Source organism: Camelus bactrianus, chromosome 2, assembly GCF_048773025.1.
Source record: "Camelus bactrianus isolate YW-2024 breed Bactrian camel chromosome 2, ASM4877302v1, whole genome shotgun sequence".
Lineage (NCBI taxonomy): Eukaryota > Metazoa > Chordata > Mammalia > Artiodactyla > Camelidae > Camelus > Camelus bactrianus.
The window spans coordinates 110,302,262-110,322,864 of NC_133540.1; the positions used below are offsets into that span (position 1 = coordinate 110,302,262).

At 39.2% G+C, this 20,603-nt stretch overlaps 1 protein-coding gene across 2 annotated transcripts in view; it reads right to left on the reverse strand.

Moving 5' to 3' along the window:
- Positions 1 to 893: 893 nt before the first annotated feature.
- Positions 894 to 20,603, reverse strand: part of DTHD1 (death domain containing 1) — a 61,506-nt gene continuing 41,796 nt past the window's right edge. For both annotated transcript variants that reach the window (XM_010962714.3, XM_074349442.1), the window contains 2 exons: positions 6,032 to 6,089; positions 894 to 1,395 (listed from right to left, as the gene is read on the reverse strand). In XM_010962714.3, the coding sequence (XP_010961016.3) occupies positions 1,034 to 1,395; positions 6,032 to 6,089 (420 nt within the window). In that variant the 3' untranslated portion in view covers positions 894 to 1,033. The remainder of the gene's footprint in view (positions 1,396 to 6,031; positions 6,090 to 20,603) is intronic.

Below are 20,603 nucleotides of genomic sequence, written 5' to 3' on the forward strand. Positions count from 1 at the left end.
GGTGGTACTAATGAAATGCCCCATTCGTGTCACACGGTTTCAGGGAGCTACAGTGCTTTAGGTTTTCCAAGGTCTCAAAATGTAAACACTAAACATTCACAGAGATTATCAATGATGGAGGAACTTAGGTAATTATGATTTGTTTCTTTTAGTTTTGTGTTTTTTACAGGCAGGTTTTTTAAAAAATATAATGAGCATATAGGGCTTGTGTAATAAGGCTTCTGTCAAACTGATTTCGAAGCAGGTTATTTTCCTAAGCAGGTGCAAAAGGCCCTGAGTTCTTTCACTGATAATTTCATTGTCTCTGCGCTACCTCATTTCACTAACAATAAAATATGAGGGTTTCCTAGTCTAGGCTATCTTTTATTAAAAGAAAAATTTGTGGCAGTAAATGGCTGAAGTGTTATTCTATTTTTAATTTATTTCAACCTTGTCTTTTTTTCTTAATTTTTTTATTGAAGTATAGTTGATGTGCAATGTTATGTTAATTTCTGGTGTACAGCATAGTGAGTCAATTATACATATATATTCCTTTACATATTCTTTTTCATTATAGGCTATTACAAGGTATTGAATATAGTTCTTAAAGCGATTTGTTGTCATCAACATCAGGTCTCTGTAGCCCAGTTATGCTTTATTGTTACCTGTGGGCTCCGCGGTACGTGCATAACATGAATTAGTTGCTGGGTGTCCTTCCTGCATGACTAGTTTACTTTCCTGTAGATAACAGTAACAAATGGATCCTGCCTGTATTACCTTTCCTTCACACTTAAAGAGCAACCTCAGCTATGAAATAAAAACAGGGTGAACTCGATTACAAAGGCTACTGAGTTTGGCTGAACTCAAGACAATCCTGCTTGCAGAACATCTATCACTGAACCATGAAGGAGAACTCAAATCCACAAATGTTTTTTATTGTTTGATTAGTGCTTCTTCCCTTGTCTCAATAGCATGTCTGTCAAATAGATTCCCTTCAAACAACATTACTTGGAAACCGCTAGTAAAATGTTGACAGAAGCCATCTTCCAACCGACTAAGACCCTTTCTCTAGAGCAAAAGAAAGAGCAACCCGGCTTTCCTCTGCCACATCGGACCACTGCTGTGGCTCGGTGAACACTTTATTTTCCCACTTGAATTTGAGCTCTTCTGAAAGATCACCCCTGCCGATCTTGCGGAGGTGACGAGCCAGCAGGCGGAGTTTGTCGGTGGAATTTGGGAGTGATTTTTTCCAAAAGCAGAGAAGTTCGTGGGTCTGTTCTGTGAGGTCATCAGGGCTCTTCAGTTTGATGAGCTGAATGGTGCTGCGGCGCAGAGGGAGGGAGGAGGAGAGACACAGGGCGTTTTCCTCGGAGAGCTCCTCTGCCAGCCAGTAGAGCAGGTTGTCCCACAGGGCTTCTGAGGGCACAGGGGTCACTCAGTGTCAGGACCCTTCCACCTGTTCTCAGGACATCTATGCTACACCATCTCTTATTTGGCCTCTGAAAAATGTGGGACCACCCGGATGGACAGTTGAGAGCCTTTGAATCCCTGATCTTTCTGGGATCTTCTTCTAAGGGAACCACCTACACTGCAGACGGTTAGAAATACTTCTCTAATTTTCACTTCCCAGAGATCCAGGAGGACTGGTTAAAATGGTTTTTAGGCCCCTCCCCAGACAGGCTAATTAAGGAAGACTAGGGTAGGGATGAAACGGGATTTTTAACAAGCTCCCAGATGATGCTGACACTGAGGTCCTTAACCATACTTTGAGTGGCACTATGCTAAATGATGTTTTTAGGTTCAAAAGATACTTCTCTTAATTAGTACTAACCAGATGCATAAAGGCAACTAAGCAATGCTTATGCCCCAGCCCCTCAGCTACATGCACGTGCACAGACACACACAACTCACCAAGATCCACTAACCAAAGTACAGTTCAGGGGAAGGTCCTTTACACCAACATTTCCCCTGGCCTCTGGACTATTTAGCAGCACAAACATCTCTGAATATATCCTATGTGTTCAGCATACTCTTTCCTTTACTCTGTGACTCCTGTCTACTGCCTAAATGCATGATTCCCATTTTCTGTTGTTTGGCTGTTATTTATTTCATTGTGTAGCTCAGATCCGTTCCTCGCAGTAAGCCCCCGAGCCCTCCTCCCTCTCTCCTTCCACACGTCAGCCCTAAGCGGCGGCACTTGCACTTGCACATCCCGCTTGCACGCAGACCTCTGCACCAGTTTCCCTGGTCTGGTGTCGGAAAAGAACACTAGGTCTGCCATCTTTTACTCAACTATTCTTTCCATGAACCTACTCACATAAATTGCACCTGCTTTTACACTATAAATCCTGCGGCTTTTCTGTGAAAGCTACTCAGAAAATGGAGCCAACACATCCTTCCTCTCCATTGTCACTTTCAAACCAACATTCTGCTTCCATCTTGCAATATATCCCTTTTAATGTCCTGCTACATGTGTACGCCTTCCTCTCCCCATCTACACCACCTGTCTCCTGCCGTTGGCAGGCAGCATTGTCAGCCACCCTGTGGATAAGGTCACACCTTGGACCACATGGTTTGTTAATCTTGACAATCTCAAGGACCTGTGTGGTGACGCCATATTGGAAACTGACTTGCACGGCAAATCCTTGTGTTTCATCCTCAGCCGGAACAATCCCACCTCCATGGCCTCAGCTTCTCAGTATTGCTGCTGACCACTACCTGACCTCTTAAACTTCCGCAGCTTCTATTCCTTTGCTCCTGCTTAATGTGCTTCTTGCCCCTGTCACCAATAGAACAAGTCCCTTGATGCCGTCAATCATTCCATCGTCTCTGCCTCTGTACCCACACTGCCCTTAACGATTGTCCTCCTTAAAATCTGTTGTCCTCTTTAGCTTTCAATGTGCCCAATTTTTCAATCGCCAATCCTGCCTTACAAACATGGCAGGTCAACTACTGGGGTGCCCAGGCTTACGGAACTGTACTGAATGTGATCAAAAATCTCTGTGCTGGGTACGCCTTAGCAGCTTATAAATCCATTAAAAAGTCTGTTCCCTGAATCCAATTGAAAATTTTCCATAGCAATGACACAAAACTCTACCACCCTTAAGCCTCAGTCTCACTCTTACTCTGTTTCACTCAGCCAGTGTCTGTCTCTCCTAACTTTACCCGAAGCCTTTTGACCTAAGTTCTCATAACCTCGTTTTCATTTCCAAATCAGTTTCTTACAAAATATCCCTCCTCCGTGCTTGCTGGGTTCCATCCCCCACAGTGTTTTTCATCAAGTATTTGTTCCTTCACACCTGTTCCTTAACCACCTCCTCCGTCAGGTGCTTCCCATGCTTCCCACAAGCACTCTCAGGCCTCCCCTCTCCTTGCTTCTGCTGATGTTTCAAGCCCTCATCTCTCCCCTTCCCTTGACCATGAAATCTTTTCATGTATAACATAAACTTGATGCCTTAAGCTCATCACTATTAGCTCACTCCCTGAGCCCTTGCTTTAGGGTGATACATCGTCTCTTAAATCTCTATTAAAACCTTTCTTTCCGGTCTTTCTAGAGCCCTCCTAGATACTACTTACAGCAACTGATTCTTGGTCTGTATCTTCCCTGCCTTCCAGAGCACTGCACCCCTTCCCTTGGGTTCCATGGCCTGCCCTGGTCTTCCTCTTCCCTCCCTTGTCCCTTTGCTGACTCCCTTCCTCCTGATGGTGCTGAATTACTGCTTTCTATCTCAGGGCCCTTCTGTTTCTGCCCATCCCTGCAGTGAATTCACCAAATCTTACTACCTTAACCTTCTCCTCTATGTGAAATATCCCAGATCTACTATCTCTTCAGCTTTGGCTCTGTTTCCCTAAATCCTGGTATAGGTAGAATTTGTTTTCTTGAGTTTTGCTTTATTGCACTTCACAGCTATTGTGTTTTTTTACAAATTGAATATTTGGGGGAGGGTATAGCTCAGTAGTTAAGTGTGTGCTTAGCATGCACTAGGTCCTGGGTTCAATCCCTAGTACCTCCATTAAAAAAAGAAATAAACAAACCTAATTACCCTCCTCCAAGAAATAGACAAATCGAAAACCTGTGGCAACCTTGTGTCAAGCAAATCTACAGGCGCCATTTTTCCAACAGCGTTTGCTCACTTTTTGTCTCTGTGTCACATTTTAGTAATTCTTAAAATATTTCAAACTTTTTTTTTATTATTTTCTTTGTTATGGTGATCAGCAATCAGTGAACATTGATGTTGCTATTGCAAAAAGACTATGAATCCCTGAAGGTTCAGGTGATGATTAACACTAATTTTTAGCAATAAAGTATTTTTAAATTAAGGTAGATACACTTTTTTAGACATAATGCTATTGCACAGTTAATAGACTACAATCTAGTGTAAATATGACTTTTATATGCACTGGGAAACCCCACAATTCATGCGACTCACATTATCATGATATTCGCTTTATTGCAGTGATTTGGAACTAAACTTGCAATGTCTCCAAGGTACAACTGCACAGCATTTGCAATATTCATCTCCTAATTATTGTTACCATTTTATACCACAGCCAATTCAAATTCCATATTTCTGAAATCAGAGTCAACTGTGGTGTTTCCCTCTCTCCACCTGCTCCTTCACTCTAATCATTTTCTTAGTGAATGTGACCACTCAGCTTTGTACACTAACACATGTAATACTATTCCAATTTCTCAAAGCCCATTTCGTATCGCCTGTACTCAAGTTTTATTGGTCCTAACACTAAACATATCTCAGATACTTCCCCACTTTCCAGCCTTACTGACTCAATCTTAACCATGCCCTGCCTCTTTTTCCTGGAGGACTGCAAGAACCAGGGTTCTGAGTCATATCCCTGCTCTCAGTTTTGGCTGACTTTAGTCTTCCACACAGCTAATAGAAGTTTTCGAAGTCCAATCTGATCTTACTCCTTCTTTGTTAATAAATCTCTTGTAGGCACCTACATTGTCTAAACTTCTGAACTTGGCGTTCGAAACTGTTCATAGTTCTATCCTGCTCTAACTGACCATCTACCATCATCCTACAACAGCTCAGGTGGTATTACTGTGCAGGATCACACTGAGAAACAACTTAGGACGTCCTGGTACACTTAGGAGAGATCATTATACCTTTGTCCTCTCCGGTGGTTGGAGCGCTTTTATTTGAACGTCAAGTTCTTCGGGAGTCGACAACACTATCAAACTCACCGGGATTTCAGCTACTGCTGCAGTTGTTTTAACGGGGTTTTCTTCTTTTGGTTTGTGGCTTTAGTATTCTTTGTTTTGCTTCCTCTGTCACCTGTTCTCTCTTTGAAAATAATTTTATTGCCTCTGAGAGAGTGTCTGATGTTAAGGTTTATTCCCATCCTACTCACTTCTAATTTAATTCAGTGAAGCTTGTGCACTTTCTGTACAAGTCCGTAAAGATAACCCTTGAACGGAATGTTACACCATCAGTGGTGAGACTGACACAGCAGTCCAGACGCACTCACTGATGTCTTTTGAAGATCAATAAATTATTGCAGCAGTAACTACTAATATCACAAAATGAATTGTTTCAAAGGTTAAACTAGACTAAAAGTGTCAAATTCTACCCTAAAATATGCATTATTGTTATATAGTTAGATTACACATAACCACAATCAAATATTACATGTTTGCTTTGTGGTTTCGTACCAATGTAACTCTACTTAAAATCTAGTTTAAGATCTGTAACTAAGAGTCAACATTTCAGAACAAACTGTAGTTGTCTATTTACCAAACTAGGCAATTACTAGTTGTCTTAGTTAAATACTACTTAGTTAAATTCATATTTCTCGTAGATCTTAGCAAAATTTTAATTACATCTACATTCAAGAATGGTTTTTTTTTGTTTATATGTGCATGAATTCCGAAGGAAAACTTACTTCTTAGGCTGATAATAAATGATTATTTGATGAAGGATTATTTAATTGCTAAATTCTACATTCTTGTTTATTAAAAGATTCACATAAAATATAAAATATAAGGGGAAAAGAACATCACTGTAATGAGGACATAGAAAATATTCCTTACCTAGAGGGTCTGTAGAAATTCTTTTGGTACTCTGTGGACGGTTGATTAATTTTTCATGCTTTAGGGAGAAAGGGGCACAGAATAAGCAGAAGAAACCATTAATTTGTGAACAAGCCACACATAAAAATCCATCTGAACCTCACCTCAACTTGAAAAAAAGTCTTGAATTGCATGGATTACAAAATTAGATTGTGTATTTGTGCATTCATGCTCAGCAATTGGTTTTCTGAGATAAGGCAACATATATTGACCCACATCTTTCAGAAAATTTAAATGTAAGAATACACATTTAAATATTATTATAGCAGTCATATTAACTCTAAATAAACATTTTCTAAACTAAAACTTAGAGTTGTTAATACTAGCTAACATAGAGCAAGCTACCTCTATGTTACATAGTATTGTGTAAAAACCCTCGTTAGCCAGGCACCTTGCCTCAACACTTAGCACCAAGCCTGGTACCCAATGGGTACTCAAATATTAGTTTTTTTTTAATTGAAGTACTGTCAGTTACAATGTGTCAATTTCTGGTGCACAGCACAATGTTCCAGTCATCAAACATTTGTTTTTGTAATAAATGAGTCAATATGCAGAAGTGATGCTAAAAACCATTAAGTCTTTAAGCAGATATTACTCTGAAACCAAAATTTTGTCAAGAAGAAATCAAATATATAATCATAACTTTTCTATGCTGTCTGCAGAGCAGTTTGTTCTCACTTAATACAGGAGCCTGAAAACAGCACAGGAGGTAAAGTAAAAACATCTGGATTTGGAAACCTGTTAAGTACTTTGCACAGTTTACTTATCCCCTCAATCCCAGCTCTGAAAAGTGATTTATTAAAATGCACACACCCATCACAAAATCCTGTACATAAATGTTCACAGCAACTTTATCTGTAAGAGCCAAAAACTGGAAACAACTACAATTTTCTGCAATAGGTGAATGGCTAAAAAAACTATGGTAAATCCACAGGATGGGATGTTAGTAATAAAATGGATAAATCATTGATATATGCAACGACTTGCATGGACCTTAGGGCATTGTGCTGAGTGAAAAATTACAGTCTCACAAGGTCACATATTCCATGATTCCATTTATATCACATTGTTGAAATTACAGAATTATAAAGATATAAAACAGATTAGTGATTTCTAGGGGTTAGGATGGTGGTGAAAGACCATAAAAAGATAGCACAAGGGAGGTGTTTGTGGTGCCAGAACACTTGTGTATCCTGAATGCAGTGGTTACACGTGGGATAAAATGGTAAAGTACTATAAATACACAATATCCACTTCCTGCTTTCGATATTTCGCTGCAGTTATGTAAGATGTAACCACTGAGGAAGGCTGGGGGAAGAATATATAGCACCTGTCTGTACTATATTTAGCAACTTCCTGTGAACCTATAATTATTTCAAAATAAAACAATTTCTTTTAAAAAGCCTACTCATAGCAATGGTACATGAATGATGTAAGTGCTCTATGTTAATAAATGCACAGCACACTGGTTCATAAAAAGCACTTGATACAGGTTTATTAAATCTGACTATAATATTCTATAGGTATTCAAGTCATAGACATTACATAAACATGTATATAAAACTTCCATTAAGGCATATGAGCAAGGTGCCGGCGTGGAAAGATCCTGAACTCACTTCCTCCTATGGTCACAACAAATCTACAGCCATATATGAAATAATTCCCTCAGAAAAGGACCTAAAACTGGATGAACAAAGCCTCCACAACAAAGGGTAAAAGGAACAGCATGGAGACAGGGAGGAGAGACAGAGATAAAGGTCTCACCAAGGAAAAATCCAAAACCCAGCCACAGCGATCTACAATCAGGAGGGATGACAAAGTACAGATTTTTTTCCCTGAGAAGTGAGGGAATGAAACTCCTCCACACCAGGCACCCAAACCCTAGATCCTAAATAGAAGAGACGAGCCCGTCAAAATACCTGACTTTGAAAACCAACAGAGTGTATACATCCAGGAAAATAACAGAGCAGCAGGGAGCAAGCCTGCTCTTAAAGGGCTTGCACAAAGACTCACTCAACTCAAAAACCAGAGCAAAAACACCAGATTAAAAAGCACATGGACCATAGGAAAAGGGAACCCACTTACTAATCTTAAAGCATCTTCCAGAGAGGCTGCAACCAGGTGGGATATTCCCCAGGAACTGAGTCAGTGATGGGAGTCATTGTCATGATCTCGGGCCACTTTGCTAATATTGGCACTGGCAGATGCTGCTTTGGAACTGGGTAGTCACTAATTTCAAGGGCACCTACAATAATACTATTGCTATTTGGCGGATAAGGAAATAATAAGTGGTAGAGTTCTCTTTTTTAATTTCTACCTGTCTGCTAGTTCTTGCTTGGAGTTTCTCCTCAAGAACCAGTTTTTGTGTAAAGTAACATGCTAAGTACTTTCTGACACTTGAAGCACCATCTAACACAAATGCCACACAGCATTCCAGTAAACGACAGTGTAACACATTTAACAACAACAAAAGTGCCATGCTGGCATTATCATTTGTATCATTTACCCTAAGGCACTTATGCACGAAGAGATTTTCACAGGTTATTATTATAATATCTTGTGGCAACAAGTCCTCCATCCAGCCTTAACCCCCACACTCCGCCCACCTCCAAACACTTACTGTAGAGATTTTTCTGATAAATTGGCCATTTATTTGTAGTCAGAAGATATAAAAGTGAAAGTGGTATGAATAATAACTCAAAGAAGTGTATATAATTAGGATATTTCTGTGTATCTGTAGCACAGATTTTACCAGAGGCCTTTAAGATACCATAGCCAAGTAGTGGTTTTCACTGCTTACTCTATGCTGTATTTATTGCATATAGAGTCCTCTTAACTAAGTAAGAGTTGCCATTTGAGCTCACTGATTGCATCATAATGGTCAACTGTAGCATCTCAGATTTTATGATGTACAACTCCTATAAAATTCTTAGTAATTTTACATTGTAAATAAGTTAGATTAGTTAGACTGAATATTGATTAAAGACGTAATGTGATACAAAAGATTAATGTTAGCATAAAAACTTTGTGCTTCAGTTATGGGTCCAACATAATACAAATCAAATAAAAGCTTGTATCAGTGTTGCATGAGGACATGCTGGCATGACGAACTGAGCTGGACTTTCAGTTTCCAGGCAGGCATGTGAAAGGCTAGAAGTTTCCATTCTGTCACAACAAGTAAAAAGCTGAACAAACTGAAAAATCAACAGCTCTCTTTAGATCTGCCAAAGAAGTAAGGTCACAGGGCAAACCCCTTGCCAAATTGGAAGAAACTGACAGGCAAATACGGAGAAGCACAACTTACCAGAGCAGAAACCCATAAGCACAAACCACCACAGGAACCAGTGCCAGGGTAAGGAAGCTCAACTGTAATCGACAAATTGCTAGAGGCTCAGTGCGGACAAGCCCAAGAGTTAAAAACTCCAGGGGGACCCAGTCATGAGGGCAGTTTCCACACTTTTGTGAATTTTACCTCCAGGAGCTCAACGAGGTTCTCAGAGTGAAGACCTGAGAAAAATCCCATTGTGTTCCCTGCAGGGAGAGGGGAAAGAACCTTTTGAAATGTACCAGAGCACACTGTTCTTAACAAGGCCGGTTAACTAAAGCCTAGTCTGCAGGGGTTTTTCAGAGCCTGACTGACCTTGGGGAAGGGAAATACCCAGCTTCAGGCCCCTCTTAACCATCCTGTCCCACCAAGTGTGGGGGTGGGGAGAAGGCAGAAAATCACATGTGAAGTTCACAGTCAAGAGGCACAGGCTCACTGAAGACCGAGACCTGGTCATAGGCCTACAAACACTTCCCCTCCTCCACACTTACCGCCCTGGCACTAAAGGTCGGTTTACAGTGGTTCCTTTTAGCCAGTACATCACGTTCAGCTCTCAAGAAAAACGATTACAAGACATACTAAATGACAAAAAACACAATTTTAAGAGACAGAGCAAGCATCAGAACCAGACTCAGATATGGCAGAGATGTTAGAATTACCAGACCAGGAATTTTTAAGAACTATGATTAACATACTAAGGGCTCTAGTGAAAAAGTAGACAGCACACAAGAACAGATGGGCAATGTGAGCAGAGGGATGGAAATCCTAAGAAGGAATCCAAAGGAAATATTACAGATCAAAAACTCCGTAACAGAAATGAAGAATATTTTTAATAAGCTTATTAGTAGATGGAGGTGACTGAGGGAAGAATTTGAGCTTGAGGATATCTCAATAGAAACCCCAAAATTGAAAAGAAAAAAGGAAAAAGAGAAAAGCAGAACATCCAAGAACCGTGGAACAACTATAAAAACATACGTGTAATAGGAATTCCAGAATAAGAAAAAGAGAAAGAAAGAGAAGTATATGAAACAATAGTGAGTGAAAGTTTCCACAAATTAACATCAGGCACCAAACCAAAGATCCAAGAAGCTCGGAGAATACCAGGCAGGATAGATGCCAACAACTGGGCTGAATGCGTAACTGTATTATTTCATTCCAAACTCTTAACAGTAGTTTGAAGAACTGTCATCCCGGTTTGACACATGTAGTTTCTCCAAGGTAATATGGACCTAATCTTGAAATCTAGGTCTGTCTAAAGCCCTCACTTAAACAGTAAATAACACTGCCTCCAGAGAATGATATCACCTACTATTTTTAATTACTTACCATGCACCAGTGATTACTCTAACAATTGAAAATATATTCTATAACCTTGGCAGAGTCTAGTGTATCTAGAATCTTGTGAGCTAGTCGTTATGCTTACTTTACAAATGAGAAAACTGAGGTTTCGAGAGGTAAAATAATCTGACCAAAAACGTATACACTAAGTGGCAGATGTAATGTGTAAACTGCCGTCTGTAAGTCTGCAGATCCTTTATTCATAGTCTGTAAGTTAAAACTTGTACATAAAGTGAGGGTTGTAAGGACTTTCACTCAGTCATTCCAGGACCTCCTGCATTCTGCTCACCATTCATATATGTCAACATCGCTGCTCTGGACTCGGAAGCAGTATTAGATGGAGGGAAAGAGCTCAACTCCTAATCACACTACTTATTAACGTTGTGATCTTGCAGGTTTGTGCCTTGCTCGCCTCACTTATGAAGTGGGCATGATAATAGTATCCGCTTCACACTGCCCTTAAAGGGAACATCCAGTCACATCATGTAACCCAGAGCAGGGCATCATATATAAATAAGTGATTGAAACCATAGCTGTTATTTCTTAATGTTTTTCTTTAAAGTTACTTTTTTTTACCTACACAAATTCATTTTTCAAAGAAACTCATATTTCAGTCCTAAGTGGTAATGCCATTTAACTTGTATAAACACATGGAAACCTTAACAACCAATACAGTTAGAACAAAACAATATCATTAAATTCTGTTGCCAGCCAAGATCTCTGAGCCTGAGAGTTGTTCTCTTCTTATTAACAGGGAAACCTTGAAAGAGAGAGAGAGAGAAACGTGCAGGCACCAACCTGCGATCTACTCAGTGGATCAAGGAAGGAATTAAAAAGAGAATAACTGCCTCACTATATGAATCCATTTTGAATCCATTTTATTCAAAGCTGGCATGTTATTGTCCTTAAAATAAAAAGCACTTATAATTCCAAAAATTTTGAAAAATATAAATAAGTATCACCTTTTATTTGCTGAGAATTGTATCTTTTACCATCTTTTACTGTAAACATGCATGCAAAGTATTTTTGTTCTTTTAAAATTGTGGAGAACATTTTGAGGGCATCCGAGTGATAAGTCATCAACAAAAAGCAAGGAACGTGAACTCATAACGTAGGACAGAGAAAGCTAGAGCCTTTATCATCTTTAAGGGATGGCCATTATCTCTGCTCTGAAATGAGGAGCTATGAGATGTCCCTTACATGGATGCAACAGAGGAACATATTGGACTGTTCAGAAGTAACTCTGCACTTACAACCAAGATGATGCAGAAAGTCTGCTTCTGCCTCAGGAGCTGAAAAATTCCAAATAAAAAAGGAAACCGCCATCCAAAGCTACAGTTGCTCTTTTCCAAAGCTTAGCTTCAACAAAAGGTACAACCACTCTGGCTTTCTGGGAGATCTAGATTTGCGCTAAACATTTTGAAGGGGACAAAAAACACGAGAGGCAATGTAACATAGTGATAAAAGTGGACAATGTAAGGACACAAAAGCTCTGACCTGTGCAAGGAATGGGGGAAGTGAAAGAGCATAAAGAGAAATGACTTTAATTTCCAGATCCTCGCGTAGCCTCTGCCCCTGCGAAGTCATGTAAGCCTAGGCAAGCCAACTAAACGCTCTGGCTAAATCCTCAAACTGGTGAAACAGAGATGATGGCTCCTACCTCTGACGTATGCTACAAGGCTAGAGTGAAATGTCTGTAAAGGACGTTACCTACACTGAGAATTCAGCAAATGATGGAGGAGGCCCACAAACCAAATGAAGTGTGTGAATACTTTTTAAACCTTGTTTTTGAAAATTAACTGTAAAAAGAGAAAAGTGAGTCAGTAGATGAATATAGATCATGGATGGGATAGGAGATGCTGTTAAGTGATAGCTGCTAATTTTATTAGGTTTTGCAGTGGTTTGTGGTTGTTTGTTTGTTTGTTTTAAAAGTCCTTGCCTCTCAGAGAAACATATAGGATTATTTACAAGTAAAATGATAGAATAGCTATGATTTGCTTTAAAATACTCAAACAAACAAAACCTGTTAGACGGAAGAGGAATGGCAGAAATGTTGGGTGGTGGATCCATATAGATTCATTGTATAGTTTCTCTATTTCTGTGTGCCTTTGCAATTAGCCACACACACACACACACACACAGCTTTTAAAATAAATATGTATAGATTAAAATACACCAGCATCAGTCAGTAAACATCCTGTGGTTGTATTAATCACGGATATTATTATAACTGCACATTCAGTGTTAAACTTCCTGAAGGCTTGGTCCTCACAATAAAAGGAAAGGCTTTTACATAGAAAGATCTGAAGACCAGCATAAACCCACAGAGATGTAAGTTTAGTGTGGAAAAAAGAACTGAGTTTAGAGCAAGTAGAGCTGACCCAGAGGAGTCTCAAGTGCAATATATTTAGGAATTAAGATTTTTGGAAAAGAAATCAGGCTGTTATCAATCCCAGAAGACATGCCCATTCATATCATTGTTTAGCTCAGGTCTTTCTCAGTTTTAAACCCTGCACCTTTTACTGCAGCCAAACTTACGTTTTGTTTATTCATTATTTTTTCAATTGCTTCTTAGAAAATGACTTTTTTTTTAAGGCTTCAGTTTGATTATGGCTTTGTCAAGAGGAAGGAATTAAAATATCTTTCAGCCTTTGAAGGAGTCAGTCACAAAAGAAGACAGCTTAGGACCCTGGAAACCAGATAGACCAATTCAAGAAACCCCAATTGATCCAAGCAGCTGGAACAGACAGCAGGAAGGGGCTTTTGGGGATGGCTGCAGGGATAAAGTGAGGAAAGTTCTGGATAAGTCAGGAAATATATATGGAATACACATGGAGTCAGTCAAGAAAAGTTGTCAAAAGCAACCTGGAATAGATAAACCTCATTTCCAAATTAATATCTCAGTTTCACGTTTCATCTACCAAAGGGCAAAGCAGTATACATACCACGTGGGATTGCAGGAAGGATTAAATGACATCATGTATATGGAATGCTTCAGACATGTCTGACACTTAACCAAGCACTCCATCAATGGTAGCTATTGTGAATATGCTTAAAACTTTGCTCACTATTCCAAGCAATTCTGGCAAAAGCAGATTCTTTGATCCGTAAATGCAGCCATGTAGGAGACCTTATTGATTTTAAAAAGCAACTCAACAAATTAAAGACATACAACACTATTAGAACTTGCATAAACTTCCACCTCATTCCTTTATTGTTCCATTCTAAAATTATAATCCTAACAAGTTTCTGTCAGTTATGAAGACCTGTCAAGCTTCCTATTCAACTCTAAGCAAAGTTTTTTCTAGAATATCCTAACAGACTTTTTAAAACTTCCTGTCTTTTTTTTTTTTTTTTTGGCTTATAGATAGGAATATCCTTTCTGACAGAAAGAGTGATATGAATGTACTGGGAAAGGCCTGGATAGCCACAAACATCTTCCTCCCATGTCTGGCCACAGTGTGTGAAATCCCCACATTAGTCATTCGCTTGTCGGCATGAAAGGCTTCTGCTAAATGTAACTATTACCTGGGAAAGGAAACAGGTAAAGCTTTTATCAGCTATTAAGTCTCCACCTTTAATTGCTTTATCAATTTTCCCAGCATGCATTCATTTATTCTTTAATAGTTCAACAAAATACTATTGAATGTGTCCTAGAGATGGGATTACAAAATTGGATGAGCTGTGCTCCCAGCCCTGACGAACTCAGTCACAAAAGGAAACACTGGTACAGAGATTGGGAGTGCCACCATTGGAACCAGATGAACTTGGGTTCAAACAGTAACACTGCCATTCTCTAGCTATTTCCTGTTGAGCAAACCTTTCTGTGCCTCAGTTGATTCAACCATCTACCTTTTCAGCAAATGAGTCAATATGTGTAAATGCTTTATCAAGTTACTAGCAAGAAATAACAATATTAGTTATCATTACCTTTATTATTACACAAATTAAAATTATAACAGACCATACGTTAGTATGTATTCAGGGCTTTAGTTAATACATACCACTGTAGTACCTAATTCTGCCTTGGAAATTTAGTCTTCTTCTAAAGAGATGATCATACAGCTAAGTCAGTGCTGTCACAAGGGCAGCTGTGGGAAGAACCTCTGAGGAAATTAAGACCATAATGTGTAGAAGAAATGAGATCTTAAGTGGAACTGCAGCAAAAGACATTAGTTGGGTAAATGCAGTAGGAATGAGTTAGAGGGGGTTGTGAAGGGCCTTAAATGCCAGAGTAAGTGGCTTGGACTTTTGATCAATAGACATAAAGTCTGAGCCAACTGAGAAGTTTTAGGAGAAGAGTGAAAAGTCATATCTGTTTTTGAAAAAAAAATACCCCATCTGTTGTGTGATCTAGATAGAAAATGGGGCCGGTGATAGGCCTTCAAGGAGAATTTATAATCAGCCACTGGATAGGGCAATATTAGGGGGAACAGAGATGAAATGCAAGTCTGAACACACTTCTAAACTAGTTAGTGAAACACTCTGTTGTATCATAGGACCATAGCTCAAACCTGTGTCCTGGGAGCCACCCTAGGAAGCGCCCAGTCCACAACTTCCACTGTCTCCCGGTCCCTACTCGTATTCACTCTTTCACCGAGTCCAGTTGATCTCAAATCCTAACTCCCTCTCTGACCTCTGCTCTCTCTATCATTACTGCCGTGGTCTGAACATCAGGCCATCATCATCTCTTCCGTGGACAACTCATTAGCCCTTTATTTTGCTGTTGCTAAGCTCACCTTTTTCTGATTTATCCTTATAGGCTATCACAATGATATGCTAACAAAATTTGATCATGTTGCCCTCCTGGTTAAAATTTTCCAAGGGCTTGCCACTACTTATAGGATAAAAGATGTTCAATGAAAACTAGCTAGATACCCGCTGCTCCATCCTCAGTTATGGCCAGACTCATTCCAAGAGCACAGCAGCTGAGAGATTGTGTTGTTTCCTCATACCCTAAGAATCTCGGATGTGAATCTCGGCTTTGCACATGATCTCTATATTATGAAATGAGTCACATCCTTCTGACAAATTTTGACAAAAGGACCCCCCATAACAATTTCACAGAAACATTTGGATGACCTAAACAAGGCATTCAGAATCCTCCATAACTTTTCCCCAACGTATCTCCAGTATGATTTTTCCAAATATTTCACTCAAGCCACACAGATCTATTCATTGTCCTTTCTTGAAGCGTGCTTTGTGCTTTGCAACTTCTTTTTTTCCCCTTTACTTCATTATTTTTTAATTGAAGTATAGTTTAGTTCCAATATTGTGTTAGTTTTACGTGTACAGCATAGTGATTCAGTATTTTTACTGATTACACTCCATTAAAAGTTACTACAAGATAACTATGATTCCCTGTGCTATACAACTTATCCTTGTTGCAAATTTATTACAGTATGGTTGATTTACAATGTTGTGTAAGTTTCAGATGTAAAGCAAAATATTTCAGGTACATATATATGTGTGTGTATATATATATATATACACATACATATTTATATATATACACATACATATTTATATATATACATATATATATATATATATATTCTTTGTCAGATTCTTTTCCATTATAGGTTATTACAGTAGATCCTTGTTGTTTATCTATTTTATATATAGTAGTTTGTATCTGTTAATACCAAATTCCCAATTTATCCCTCCCCCATCCTTTTTCTCCTTTGGTAACAGTAAGTTTTTTATCCATGTCTGTGAATCTGTTTCTGTTTTGTGAATAAGTTCCTTTGTGTCATTTTTTTTTAAACTTCTAAGTTTCAGCTCAGGTCATCCCCCTTGTATGGAACCCACTCCTCTTTCTCTCTTCCTCTCCAGAACGAATCATCCTCTACAACTCTCTTGCTCTGTAAAGTGTCCCCAAGTCACCTCAGCCCACTGGAATTCCTGCCTTCTCTGAAATGTCCCAGCACTTACCATCTTAGTCATTTATTTGCAAATTATCATCACTTCCTGTCTTATGATATTACTGTATTGTTGTATTCAATTATTATTTATCTTTTGCATTGTTTTACAACTTTTAAAGTGTTTATGTTTTATTTCCTGAACTGGACTGTGATTTCCTGGAAAGCTAGGACTTTGACAGGTATTACTTTCTTTTAAGGCCCTACATAATGTCTCATATATAGTAGGCACTTAATTAGTATTTGTTAATTGGTATGTTTGCTGCTATATCTACAAAAAAAAAAACAGTTGCAGTTCATGAACTAGAAAATTGTCAGAATTAATGAACATCATTTTTCACTTATTAAATGTTATAATTTTAACAGAATAAATGCAAACACATCAATATAGTGCACAATTCCTGGTTTAGTTATACTGCTGATTGAGCAGAGAAAACCTTCCCTTTTATGGACAGCGGGTGAAGGAGGAAGGAGGAGGAGGAACAGAGAAGGAGAAAGGAGAAGGGAGGGGAAGAGATGCGGGGAGAAGAGGAGAAGAAGGGAGAGGGAAAGAAAAGGAAGGGGGAAGAATAAGAGGAAGGAGGAGGAAAAGAGAGGGCAAGATTCTCTTCTGATTAAATTGGTGGGCAAAGCACTTCCCAGAAAAGAATAGAGGATCCTGTTGCTGACTAAACTAGTTTTGTTCATTTTCTCCCTTTCACATCTCACGTACAATATAAAATCAGTTCTTGGTGACATGGTCAAAACTGTGTCTTTGAAGGTCTTTCTGATGGCTTAGAGGAAGGTTAGATGACAGACAGGGAGGACATGTCTAGGCAGAGCCAAGGAGTGCCAGAACTGAATCACTGCAAAGAGTGAGGTAGCTTTTAAAGCTTTCCTGGGTTAAAGAAATTGACATGATATCTCTCCTTATCAAGATTCAAATGACTTTCTTCTATAATTGGTAGGGGGTGGAGGATGAAGTAACGTACACATTATTGGAATTAACTGTAGTGTAGAGAGCATAAAACTAAGTTACCAAAAAAATGTTTAAATTACTATTTAAAATTCCCTATTGCTATTTTAAATTCACCATTTCCCACAACAGACATAACCCTGATTTCTCTTAAAGGATTTTTAAAAGTCTATATTTTTCTTAACCTCCTTTCTTAATAGCTACCATAAGGGTTATAAATTCCATTTCATTTTTGAACCTTAATATAATTTTGTAAGTTACTACAATGAAAAATCCTAAGTACAACTGAAGTGCCTATGAATGCAAACATTTGCAATAGTTTGGAATCTTCTCATTTATTTAGCCAGGATTGTTCTTTAGGTTTTCATATGGTTAGGAAGGAAAAATCATATAGAAAAGAAAGTCAACCCTGGCAGGGCAGGGAGATGGTAATGAAAGTCCAAAGTGGTGAGAAAGTGGTGATTCTGAAGAACTGGATGTGACACCAGCCTCTGCTTGCTTCCTCCCTTTGACACAGCAAGTTATTTAATGTGTTGAGAATTCAGTGTTGAAACAGTATCATTATTTACTAGAAATCACATGTCAGGAGATCAGTTTAAAAAAAAAAAGAGGAAGTTCAGGCTAAGCAAAACTTGGGTCAACGGATGGCTTACGTAAATATGTAGGTTAGGTATGACTGGGACACTGCAGCCTCAGTCAGAGTCCTGCAAAAACAGCCACCTGGAGCCCTTCTCTCCTTCAAAGCAAAGCCTCTGAGCAGACAGGAAGAGTCAAAAGCAGTCACAACTCAAGCTGGTGCAAATAACCTAACAGCACAGACAGTCACCTATGTGACGTGATTTCAGAAGCACATACGCACACCACTTCCTGCCACCTAAAAAGTCTTTGACAGTTCTTTGAAACTTGCCTTATTTCTGTCAAAGCACAAATAGACATAAGGTGAACTGAATTCACCTGAATATGTTTGTAAAAAGAGGAAGTTTGAAGCACAACCTAGGAAAAGTTTAGAGATAAATCATCACTCTTCTCAGCCATACATTTTCACATATATTGATTTTATGACTGTTTTCAGATTCTGTTGAAATCTCAACTATCACCAGGGCCTCTTTATCTTTCAAGCCTCATCACCTTTCTCTGTTCCTCATGTGTGCATTCACCATAATGGTCTTCCTTCGAGTCTTTGATGAGACACTGATGCCCAGTCCAGTCTTGGAACTTGCTGTTTGCCTCCCAGTGTGCTTTTCTGGCCACACAAGCACACAGGCTTCTTGTCACCATGGCTCCTCAGCCCAGAAATCACCTCCACCGTGAAGCCCTCACTGGCCATCCCTTCTATAAGTGTCCACTGCCAGCTCTGACAACCCTCTGATGTGAACTTACTTTTCTTCTTGACACTTCTTACTTCCTCTTCGCGCTTTTGGTATTTAAAATGCAAGCTCTCTTCATGAATTCACCCATTCAACAAACATTTATTGAGCACCTAACAGATGCCAGACACTCTTCTAGGTCCTTGTGATTCATTGGTGAATGAAACAGATAAAGTTCTTTGCCCTCAAGGAGCTTATGTCCTAGCTGTAGGATGGAGGTGCTCCTACGATAAACATAATAAATGGGGAAATACATGCTTGAAGGTAACAATGTTTTAGATGAAAGGAGAAAATCAGAGCAAGGTAAGGAGTGTCAGGCTGTGTGGGTAGGAACAGACTGAAATAACAAACAGAATCAAGGTAAGCCTCAGAAGGTGAAATTTGATCACGTTAAAGGAGATGAAGGTGTTAGCCATGCAGGTATCTGATGGTTGGAAGAGCATTTCAGGCAGGGGAACTGCTAATACAAAAACCCAAAGCCGATGCATGGGTGGCAAGTTCCAGACAGCCAGAGAGCTGTTGTGCCTACAGTTAAGTGAAGAGGAGACAATGGGAAGGAATGCCCTAGAGTCAGTGGGGCCAAGTTCATTTAGAATCTTTGACTTTGAGTGAAACTGATAGTCATTGCAGGGCTTGGAGCAGAGGCAGGAGGGAATCTGACTGATGGTTTAAAAGCTCACTCTGCCCTCTGACATGAAAATAGTCCATAGAGAGGGAAGGGAAGAATGAGACCATGCATGGACAGAAACACCGCGAGCGTGGCCCATGGATGCAGGAAGTCTTCGTTGAATGAATTAATAGATGACTGAATGGAAGGTGGAGGCTGAAGAGTAAGATGAACAGAGAGCCTCACAAGCATGAGGTAATGGGTGATATATTCACTGCTTTGGTAAACAGGCACAGTACATTAAGGCCACACCTTGGGATTATTTGTATGTGAATGTGTGTGTGTTTATATCCATATACATACATATGAATATTTCCTGCTTGCCTTCTCCGTGGAAAACAGTTTCAATTTTGACAGATGCCTTCCCCTCATTTATGCTACACCTATAAATGTATGCATAATATAGTGTTCATTAATGCCGAGCTCCACCTTTTATGGCTACTTCCATTTCCTGAAAAAATAGCACATTCTAACACTGCCTAGCTGAGATGGATTTTTTAAAATTCTAAACTTTATGGAAGAAGTCTGTTCTCATAAAAATAGAGGTCATGGTTTCAGTTCCCATTTAGGTATGTTAGTTTTAAAAGAGGAGAATTTTCTCTAGCCACAGATTCTTTCTCAACACCAACAAACTTACTTGTAAAGACTTAGTTTAGGCATGAGAAAGGGCCCAAAAAGTGACTCTGGAAAACCCTATACAAACTTATCCGGAAGGAAAAAAAAAATGACATATTAGCAGCAGATTCATATATGAAAGGCAGCAGGCATTTAAAACGTAATTTTTTTAAATCCCAGTATAGTTTCAAGATGATAAATTTCAAGGTTGGGCAATGTTAAGTTATGAAAAATTGTCTCCTTTATCTAATCACTCACAAATAATTTTCAAGTGTGTACTATGTGCCTGGCACTGACCGTACAAGCTGAGCAAGACAGTGGATGTGCCTGCATGGTTGATTGCCC